The sequence below is a fragment of the Phymastichus coffea genome, unplaced genomic scaffold (assembly GCF_024137745.1).
Source record: "Phymastichus coffea isolate CEN01 unplaced genomic scaffold, Cenicafe_Pcof_1.1 PCOF00036, whole genome shotgun sequence".
Lineage (NCBI taxonomy): Eukaryota > Metazoa > Arthropoda > Insecta > Hymenoptera > Eulophidae > Phymastichus > Phymastichus coffea.
In genome coordinates, this window is record NW_026706847.1 from 1,522,583 (window position 1) to 1,533,349 (window position 10,767).

The 10,767-nt window shown below is 38.7% G+C and overlaps 2 protein-coding genes across 4 annotated transcripts in view; one reads left to right on the plus strand and one right to left on the minus strand.

Annotated features, from left to right (window-relative positions):
• The window catches only part of LOC131663620 (serine/threonine-protein phosphatase 2A 56 kDa regulatory subunit epsilon isoform), a 35,244-nt gene extending 27,251 nt beyond the window's left edge, over nt 1–7,993 (minus strand). Inside the window, exons 1-2 of one of the 3 annotated variants that reach the window (XM_058934110.1) lie at nt 7,308–7,993; nt 6,071–6,963 (exon numbers count right to left, since the gene is read on the minus strand). In XM_058934110.1, the coding sequence (XP_058790093.1) occupies nt 6,071–6,275 (205 nt within the window). In that variant the 5' untranslated portion in view covers nt 6,276–6,963; nt 7,308–7,993. Of the gene's footprint in view, nt 1–6,070 lie in introns of all 3 variants that reach the window. The other 2 variants (XM_058934109.1, XM_058934111.1) reach the window with 2 other exon arrangements.
• Nucleotides 7,994–8,516: 523 nt separating this feature from the next.
• Nucleotides 8,517–10,766, plus strand: LOC131663473 (JNK1/MAPK8-associated membrane protein). The gene is made up of 6 exons (XM_058933906.1): nt 8,517–8,920; nt 9,098–9,199; nt 9,275–9,832; nt 10,040–10,209; nt 10,277–10,353; nt 10,427–10,766. The coding sequence occupies exons 3-6, from the start codon at nt 9,387–9,389 to the stop codon at nt 10,640–10,642; spliced, it is 909 nt and encodes a 302-aa protein (XP_058789889.1). The 5' UTR covers nt 8,517–8,920; nt 9,098–9,199; nt 9,275–9,386; the 3' UTR covers nt 10,643–10,766.
• Nucleotide 10,767: the final 1 nt, after the last annotated feature.

The following is a 10,767-nucleotide window of genomic DNA, read 5'->3' on the forward strand; positions in this document are numbered from 1 at the left end:
CGCGACGTGATCCTTGTGTTGCACGCAAAAAAATGAAGTCGTTTTCGTAATTTTCTGCTCACCTCCAAAACTCTTATTAATTAAAATGCAAATCAACGTCCGATTCGAATATATTCACCACGCACGTGCAAAAACGAGTGGGTAGAATGCAACGGTGAGAGGGAGGGAGGGAGGGAGGGAGAGAGAGAGAGAGAGAGAGAGAGAGAGAGAGAGAGAGAGAGAGATAAAAGCTAGCACAATTAGATCCCGGAAACTAACTATTTTTTTTTCCTTTCTGCTCTCTCGCCAGTAAATAGAGAGAAGAAAAAGCTACTGAAAAGAATCGAAACTCAACGTGGGGAACGTGCGCTCTCTTTATCGTACGTTCTCTTCTATGTGATCATTATACGCGTATTCTATTCCTGATGTTCGGTTGTGTAACATCGCTGCGATAGAAATGAGAAGTTCGTATGAAAATTAGGCAATTTTTTAGCAAATGTTTGAACAGTTTGTAAGTGCGTGTACATCCGCGCGGTGGAATGTCGAGTATTTCCACTTGATGTTTATCTAATCAGTCATCGTTTGTATAATGAGAAACAAAATTGCGCGGAATAGTTGGCGACTGTTGCCGTTAAATCTACCGTCAATTTTCCAATAAATAAACCAATCGAAAGACAAAATTTGGTGCACAAATTAATAGATGAATGAATCCTACCCAGGGATCTTCAGGACAATGTAAATAGATACTTTTCGTAATATCTAATCCCAAATTTTGCATCGATTTTTTTTTATGAGAGTTCAAAGTTGGTAAAAACATGTCTTTTTATGCTAATTACCAATATAACCTATTAATTAGTTACGGAGATATTTTTATTAGTTCGTTAGTAGATGTCGAAAGTACATGGCTAAAAATATTGAATTTTAAGAAGCCAATTTCTTCATCAATACGTCAGCTTTGATATTTTATTAGAAGCAAGTGATAGAATTAATTTTCAACCCTTTATTTTTAGCTTTAAAAGGATTCTCTTTTCAAACAAATATGTCTAAGGTTTCTCTATACATTGTACAAATCTTTAATTAAAAAATGAAGATTTGGAAATTTTCGATCAATAGGAGTAGAGCTATGTTTTTTTGAATTGCAACCTTTGTTATTTGATAGTTAGAAGGTTAAATTCTTTTAATATTTGAAAAAAATTTGGTTCTTGTTTATCGATAATGATGAAAAGTAAAGAGTCAAAAAATCCAAAGCAGGACGTAAGCCAGTACTTCCCGCGCACTCGAATAAAATTGGAATTGCGCGTTCAAAAACTGGTGCGCTCGAAAAAATTAAGCGTACCCGAGTAATTAATTTTACTATTTATTTTTTTCTAATTTGGAGTACCTTCAAGAATTATAAACATTACTACGTCGTGTTTCATCTGAAATACATGTCGGGGCACGTAGAGTTAAAAAAAAAACAAGTTTTTGCCCTTATATAAAGTCAGATGCAAAATATTTGACGTAGGGTAGCTATCGACATTGCCCTGAAGAATCCTGGGTAGATTTTCTCCATTCCTTAATTTTTGCAGCAAACAGCTACTTTTTGTCATTCCTGATCGAGCTAAAATTCACTTATACGCCGCCGAGAGAATAACATTTTATCAATCCAACGATATCTTGTGTGCGAGCGATAAGCTGATATCGTTGTTGCAATCGTTTAATTTCAAGCAAAAATTTGTTTTTCCTTCCCCCTTCTCGAGAGATGCAGGTTAGGCTCTACACGGATTTCTATCTATAAGAAGTCTGTGTACAGACTAATTACGCGATGGAAAGGAAGGTTAAAGCCAATAAAAATCCGAACGATCGAGATGAACTGTGAAAAAAGCAAGAGCAAAGAATGGAAACGCGCGAGAAAACTGATGTCACGCTTGACAATAGGAGAGCACGACAAATACACTCTGAGAAACACACAGGCAGTCACACACCGACCCACTTTTTCGTCGCACATATTGGCGAATTGTACGTCAACGGCGGTGAATCGAAACAAATATTGACGTCGAAAAAGCCAATTATTTACCGTGCGCGTAATTGCTTTTTCGTGGATCAACAATTGTATAACGCTCGAAGCATTTCTCATTGAATTTAGATCGTCGTAGTTACGTAAAAGCAGGTGTATATTCCAACGCGCTGCCCCGCCACAGCAAAGGCGGCGTAGCTCGTGTCCCGTTCCCGACGTCATTCTGTAAAACGGCCAATTTGCCAACTTGGCACAAGAGCCGCTGACCTTTTTCAGTGTGTGCGTGTGTATTGCGCTTACGTACGCTTCTTTTCTTCTCTGTCGTTCCTTATCGAAGCTTCGAAATTAATGTATCTTATCGTGCTTTCTTATTCTTTAACGAGTGTTAAATGATGTTTTGACAATTATCGCGCGCGCAGTGTGTGACGTTGGTTTTATCGTTTATATTTGTTAATTTTTTACGACAACGCGTGGAAACTGAAAACAAAGAAACAAGAAAAATTACACGACGTTACGTCGATCAGCCGCGAACGTTCATTGGATTGAATTTTTTGAAAATTTACCAAGATAACGCAGCGGAATGAATTTAACGTCGAAAGTGTAAAGAAGAAACTTGGCGTAACGATACGCTGCGATATCCTTTTTTGTTTCACGAAGAAAAATGAACGGCGAAACGTTGAAAATCAATGCCTCAATAAACAAGAGAAGAAGTCATGCTTTGGTGACACTGGACAAAACGTTAGCATTTTCCCTCACGAACAATTAAGTAACAGTTGCCGAATGAATAAATCACTGTATGCGAGTGCACGCGCACGCGAGAGAGAGAGAGAGAGAGAGAGAGAAAGGTCTATTTTCATTCAAGTTCAAAACATATGACACGTCATTGCAACTCAAAATACACTTGCACGGCCAAAATCCACTCATTATGCACATAAATGCAAGTCATGTGTTCGCACAGGATGACAAAAATGACAATAAAAAGAAATTATAAAGATCGAAAGATCTCCGTGGTTTTTTATGAATGGATATTTTAGGTGCTGTGTACGCGCGGTAGTCGCGAACGAAAGTACGTCGTCCCCTGCTGCAAGCCCGCGCGCAAGTCCAATCGATGAAATCGCCCAAGGTTAGGGACATTTTTTGGCACTGCGCGTTTCGTGACGTCGGAGTGCGTCCGTTCTCTCTCTCTCTCTCTCTCTCTTTCTCCGCGTGCAATCGTAAATAATTAGCAAGGCGCGTGATCGGTCGATTGTCGCGCTCTGTCTATCCATAAGATTCGTCGAGGATAGAAAAAGGACGTTTACGACGCAACATCCGCGGGGACACTTTACGACGGGATGAATAGCCGCTAAATGCTATTATTAAGTCGTTATTTGGCGTTGAAAGCGTTTTTTCTTCAAGCTAGAATTGAGGCATTATCTCGACGATGATCTATCTGCTGAAATAGCTTCCTACCACGCCAGTCGCGCTGGTAAATCCATAAGTCACGCAGAACGACAATAAGCTAAGGAGCGCTCGCGTCAATTGCGAATACCAAGGTTTTCGTCAACGCGCGATATAGGCAACTTAAGCGTCAATGAAGAGCCATTTGAGTCGCGATTAGCGGCTTACATTAAGAATCGAGAACGTCAATAATGCTTGCAGCGAATCAATCAAAACTGCGCTCGGTCGGCATTTCATGCACAGCGTGTAAGTGCCTATATAAAGGGGTGAAGGGGCGTGTGTCGCTGACCCGTGTGCGTCGATCGATTGGCGGCCTCTCTCTTTTCCCCGAAAGAGGTGTAACCCGTTGCACAGCAGCCAGCGTGCGTCGCGACCGAGTGAGTGTACAAAGCCACGTGGCAAACGATGCAAATGGAGGGAAAGGTCTCTCTCTCACTCTCTCGCTCTCTCCCCACGTGCTCGCTCGCTCGCTCGAGAGCTGACTAACTGGCTGTAGCTTGCAATGCAGTTCTACGAATCCCGAACGGGGAATGAGCGCCTTCTCGCTTTCCGCACGTCAAGCCGGCCAGCTGCTTCGATTTAATTCGGCCGTCCGAGCCGATATCATCGGACTGCGAACGCGAGAGAGATCCCGATGTGTCTTGGTATTTTATATTTTCAGCGGTCGTGCGCGGGCTTATCTTTCCGGTAGACCAATGTGAACAACACCTTTACGTAATTACGCGCTCAATACCACCGCCACCACTCCCCGGAGACGATACGAAGGGTTGGCTATTCTGCGCCAGCTGCCTGTCAAGATTAATTATTGATTTTCCAGTGTTTTGGGCTAATTTGTGCGTTCAGTTAAGAAAGCTCTACTTGCTGCTGGAGAAAACAAAACTTGTGAGATGGTAAAGAAATTATATAGGGTTTTTTTAGGAATTATAGTAAACTGAAATTGTTTATACGCGAAAAGTTTACTCGCGAATTACTCCTGGTTCGTTTGTACTTTGAATAACTGAGCGGTTTTTTTGAGAAAAGAAATAACTGTATAGCTAGTGTATAGGCTCCTGTCTGAATGGGCAAATTCATTGGAGAAACTTCAAAAATTGAAATGTTTTGTAAGATTTGCTGAGGTTTAAAAGTATTGTCAACGCTGTTGATAGGCAGAGAAATGAGAATGAGACAATTTAAATATTATGTGATAACATCTACGACTTAATATAAATAATGTAGAAAGAAAACAAAATCCACTGTTGCTGCAAAATAAATTCAATTTGAATGTAATGTATTGTAGGCAAAAAATGAGAGAAGACATTTTTGTGCATAGTAACATGTAGATCAATTAATATTCAATCTCCTCCAAAGACCATGAAAACATTTAATCCAAATTGAAAGAGATTTAAGCAATTAATTAAGCTCAATCACTTATCTGTATAGCCAACAATTAAAAGTAGATTTTTTTTTAAAGATTCAACTCTATTTGCCAGAACTCAGAAATCTACTGTTCTTGCTAGGTTGAAAGAATTGTTTCGCTGTCATTTGTCAGATCAATCAAGGATGCAGACTAAGCAAGAAAACTACTTGTTGCTAATTGAATTACTTCAAAGTGCTTTTACATGTGATAATATACATTTATAGAAAGAAAATTCAAATAATTTATAAATACTATACATACAAATAAATATTCTATTATATTATGACTTTTCAAATATACCAAAATTTGAAATGTACAAAAATATAAAACAATCTTCTTTTACAAATTAGGGTTTTACAGCGAGCACAATCAATTCATTCCTAATTGTAGTATTATTTTGATAAGATAAAAAAAAACCAAATAAAGAAAAAAATAGAATGAGAAATGATAGTTTTTATGAAAGAAATAATTAGTTTAAAGATGATGACAAAATTAAAATACATGTAGTTTTTTCCTACAAATGAAATTGCTCCTTTATTGTAGCAATCAAATCATTACCTTAAAAATATAATGTATAGTTTCTGTGTTATTTTTTGCTTTTTGTCACTTAAATTGCTTGACAATTATTAAATATAAAAATTTAATTTTGGTCTTGTAGATATGATGTTACTTACTCTAGTATTAGATTCAATTATTTAAAAGTTCAACTAATAGCACGATACATATTACAATGACTTTATTGTACCTTCTCACATTTGGAACTTAGCGTTTTATTGACATGTAACATCTTAATAATGAGAATCAATTTAGAATTAATATTTAGTAACGAGTATAAGATGAACAGTATTGTAAATTTTTTATGTTCTGATAAAGTTAAAAATAAATTTACCAATCAATGTTAGGTTAGGTTTAACAGTTAACCAAAAACTTTTTACTTGTTTCCCATCATGAAATTTAAGCTTTTCTTTCTGTACATAGTTTTTTATTTTAAAATACTAATTAGATGTTATCATGTTATTATAGTTGCAAAGAATGGAAATATTACCAGTACAAGTTTAAGATTTTAAGTAAAAGACTTTATGACTAAGTAATTTCATGAACTTTATAAGTACAACAAGAAAGTTCTATTAAAAGACCTATTATTGGTATTTATTTATAGTTAGCTTTCTATAAAGGGCCCTGCTGCCCATAAGTGAGTGGATGTATAATTTGTGATAAAATTACATATTGAAAAAGTGGCTGGACCACTTGGTACCAACCTTTGAGCAGAGGAAGTTGCTGAAGCTCAACATCTATGGAGTTACGGTAGCGAGATGAGCCCTGTGACTTTTTGGATTTTTTCTTAAGGGATCTTTTGGCAAATGGATCTATCCGATCTACAAAGGTTACTGATGACATATTTGAATCTTTGGGCTCTTGATCGTTGGCACTGTGGCCAGTCGAGGTGGAGGCTTTCTTACTCATGCCTCTCCAAGTTTTCGGCTGTGTTAGCTAAAGATGACTGGGTCCATGCCTGGGTTGGGCGCTGGTTTCACTACTGACTATGATGGCTTTACAAGCTCAGAAACTACACTACACACTCACAGATACGTAGATGGGAAACAAAAAATAAGACCCGATGCACTTGTATAACATACAACAAATACTTGGCTTGCTGCTCTCAACACAGACTCTGCAAAATCATGTTGAGTCTCTTAACCTTCCATGCTACTCAGCTCTTCACACACATCTGCATAAAAAATAAAATGTCTATGTTCAGCTCCAAAAAGCTCTCCTGTATCTTTCTCGTTCTCGACTGCTAGTGACTCGCTCCAAAATAGCATCCACCTTGGGACAGGTTGGCGTGGCAGCGGGGAGAGAAGGTCAAGAGGTTGAAAAAAGAGGCGTTGGCACGGCTACTGCTTCTGTGAGCCTCGGAGGTAGAGTCGTTGGCCGACGTACGCCGACGCCGGGCGCGTCCTTTCCACGTGTCCCCAATAATCCCGTGTTGATTCTCCTCGTAGTCGTGCTCGTTGTGTTTCTTCAGACCTCGGACTAGCAGCGCACACAGAGGGAGCCCGTTGCCGCCGCTTCGTCCGTGTGTGGGCTGCTCACGACTCTCTTTCTCTCTCGTGATCTTTTTTCGTTTTTCCTCGGAGGGGCGCACGCAACACTGCGCAACACACACACACACACACACGCTTACCACATACACATGCAGAATGATCGAGTGGCCGAGCAGGAGACGACAACGACGACTCTGAGAAAGTGTCGACAACGGAAAAGCTCCTCTGCGCGAGCGCGCGCGCGACACAGAACGAGCGAATTCTACCTACGTCGTCGCAGCCGCTTTCATTTAACGGCTACGAGCGCCATCAGCTGCGAGCAATGGCGAGTCTGCTGCTACTGCTCCTCTCATGTTTTTTCGAGAGAGCCTCACCGCCGACGACGAGTACTTTAATGCGGGCAACGAGAAACCAGGCTCTCTCTTTCTCGACGATTACGTACTCTACTCACGTTCGTGTGTATGTGTGTATGTGTGTGTGTGTGTGGATGTCGGCGCGTCCGTTTTTAGTTCTCTCTCTCTCTCTTTCTCTCTCTCCGGTGTCGTCGGGGGCGAGGGCCGCCGGAAGGCGGATGATCGAGCGGCGGCGGCGGACTTCAGACGACGCGTCGTCGATGTTGCGACATATCTTTCGGTTCTCCCGTTTCTCTTCTCGCAATGCACGCACACACACACTTGCAATTACACGTTCGTCACTCGGCCGTTCCGTAGACTCCTCTACAAACAGCTCCTCCTAGGCTACTACTTCGGGCACTGGCAGCACAGTACCAGCGGCGCAGATTCGTGGTTAGGATCTCTCGCGCACACACGAGCGAGCGACTCGTCGCTTTGTCGACGTGTGGGTGTACACACACTTACACACACCTAGTAATGTGAGCACACTCCGCGAGAAAGAGAGAGAGAGAATCTTCTATCTCCCCTTCCTTCTTCCGCCTGCTATGACTGTGCTGCTCTATTCACTCTCTTCCGCTGCCTATACTGCTGTACTGTTGTACTCTGCGTACTTTGTAAAGATCCTCAACTCGATTTTTAACCCCCGACCACAACCACCAAATTTTTCCACGCTTGCGCTCTTTGTGTGGGTGGGCGCTCGATTCACCCCCTTGCCAGTGTAACACCCTGCGAGCGTCGACCGACTCGTTTCTGTGTGTGTACTTGTGCGTGTATGAACTACTTAACCCCCTGTACGTCGCGCGCGCAGGCCGTAGCGCCGTTGTTTCTTTCTCTCTCCCGCGTACTTCTACGCACATACATTCACGCATCGTCTATAATATACACTTTTAGATGAAAAATAAGGCGGTAGCTAACAACACGCGCATATACTGGTCGAAAAGAGGAGTTGGCTAATGATTCTCCCTCGGCCATCTTCTTGAAAAATCATCTGAAATGTAGTTTGTTCGTGCGAAAGTAGTAATATCCAAAGGCTATATTCGTCGCCGCCAGAGCATGGTTGACGGTTCGACACCGACAAAAACGAACTTACACGAATATTCGCGAGAACATCGCCCGATGGTAGCCGAAGCCGAATTATGAATTGAACAGAGGGCGACACTTTACGCGTATGCGTATATTTTTGTGGGCAAATTTGAGCAATTCCGACACATTTTGTTCGTTGACGCTTTTTGTCAACTATAAGTGTCTTTAATGTTAATTTAAACGCTTATAAACGTTATTTCTTGCAATTTTAATTTTGATCTTTTCAAATTAGTATCTAGAAATTAATTTGCGTTAATTATAAGTCTAATTTATCCATCACAAATGGTTCATGAAGTGTGAATCTCACATCCGATTGAAAAATGAAATAAATCAAGTATGTAATTTGGTATTCATTGATTCGAATCAATGCAACAAGCTTAGCCTTCAAACATCTTGCCTGAATTTTAACGAAAATTTGTCTTCATACGAAATATTTCATGATAAATTTTCGACAACATCACTTATCTATTTTCTTATTGTTATATAAAAGTAATTTTCTGATTATTATTCCTGAAAAAAAAATTATAAAGAATTACGTGATCTGGATTGGATGATAAGGAAGAACAGCAGACGAGAGTAGGGAGTGAACGTATGTATCTGAAGAAGTATTTTCTACTGCTATATATACGGACTGTATCTACAGTGTCAATCTTTATAGTAACTGAAAACACCTATTAAAGTTTTTTTTTTGTTGTTAATTCTTTCTGTGATAATTAATTAACATTAATATGGCAATTTAAATATTGTTGAGTACTTCCATTTGTAGAGAAAACACACGAGTGAGTCAGCATGATAATAATTATTGAGTTTGACGTAAACATAACCGTTAAAAATCAGAAATATTTACTGAAAGTGTAATTTATCTAAGGTACTGTTTTTTTATTTCAAGGTATTTATTAATTCATTGAAGCGCATATGTTATATTAAAGTTATTTGTTCACAGTGAACTAGCTTTTTGTATACTCTCTCATAGTAAAAAACATTTATGCCAGATAAGATAACAAATTCACAAACAAAAACATGAATTGGAGGTGACCAAGGGTAGATGTGACAAAATGAACACTCTTACTCGATGTCCTGGTTTATATTGTGGCAGAGAATTACTACCAGATGGAAATTGGTCAGATTGTGGGGCTTGTCCTCGAGGATTTCGAAATAATATGCTCTCAGCATGTGAACTCTGTGAAGAAATACCATCATTCTATGACTGGCTCTATCTTGGTTTCATGGCTCTACTTGCACTTGTTCTCCACTGGTTCTGTATTGACACTGTAGCAATGAGGAGAAGTATTCCAAAGGAAGTCATAGCACTGCATTTATCGGCTCTTCTTGAAATATTGGCTGCCTGTTTTATTACCTTACAATTGACTGAACCAGTTGGTTCCTTTACTATTAAATCTTGTAGAAGTTATAAATTATCAGATTGGTATACTCTACTGCACAATCCCAATCCGAACTATGAAACTACATTACACTGTACTCAAGAGGCAGTATACCCTTTGTGAGTATTGTTAATTGTTAGATCAAATATTTTACACACACATGCACACAGATGCATTTGCACACATACACAGAGTAAATTAACGAGGTGTTTGCATCCTTAAATTGATTTATGTGAATACAGTTCTGATTTTAAATAATTTATGTCAATCACCATTATAAATATATATATAATTATTATATAATAAATAATATTCTGTTCTTTCAGGTATACAATGGTGTTTGTATTTTATGCCTTTGCAGTTTTAATAATGCTTCTTGTAAGGCCCTTGATAGCAAGGAAATTTCTGCCAAAGAAAGGAAAATTTTCTATTTATGCTGCACTTTACTTTTTTCCAATTCTGGCATTGCTACACGCTGTTGGAAGTGGACTAATATGTAATATTTAATATAATTTATAGTATTAGATTTGTGGTAATGTATTACAATGCATTTTTTTTTCCAGATTATTCTTTTCCATACATAACAATTATTCTCTCAGTTCTATCAAATGCAGCACACTTTGCCTTCAAATTGAATCAGGTAACAATTATATTTTTCACTAAAAATATTTTAATTCTCCAAACTTCTAATAAAACTATTATTGACTTTTCAGACTATGAAGTCACTAGTCTTGAGTTCCATTTCTGATATAAAAAATATTGTTGTGATTTTGGGTCATTGGCTGTTACATGCATATGGCATAATAGCAATTGCAGCATTGAGAGGATCAACTATTCATCCAGCAATGTTAGCATTGGTACCATTGCCAGCATTGTTCTATATACTCACCGCAAGATTTACTGATCCTCATAAAATTCATAACGAATAATCAATGTAAAAAAATTGTCTTCTGTAAAAATTTGTACAAAGTAACTAGGATAAATTAATAAGTAATCTTTTTATACGAATTAAAGTTTTATTCAGAAAAGAAAAATAAAAAAAGACTAAGTTGTA

Coding starts and splice junctions, on each gene's coding strand:
- LOC131663473 (XM_058933906.1), top strand. CDS start 9,387: ATGAACACTCTTACTCGATGTCCTGGTTTATATTGTGGCAGAGAATTA. Junction 9,833..10,039: donor CAAGAGGCAGTATACCCTTT/GTGAGTATTGTT, acceptor CTGTTCTTTCAG/GTATACAATGGTGTTTGTAT. Junction 10,210..10,276: donor TGTTGGAAGTGGACTAATAT/GTAATATTTAAT, acceptor TTTTTTTTCCAG/ATTATTCTTTTCCATACATA.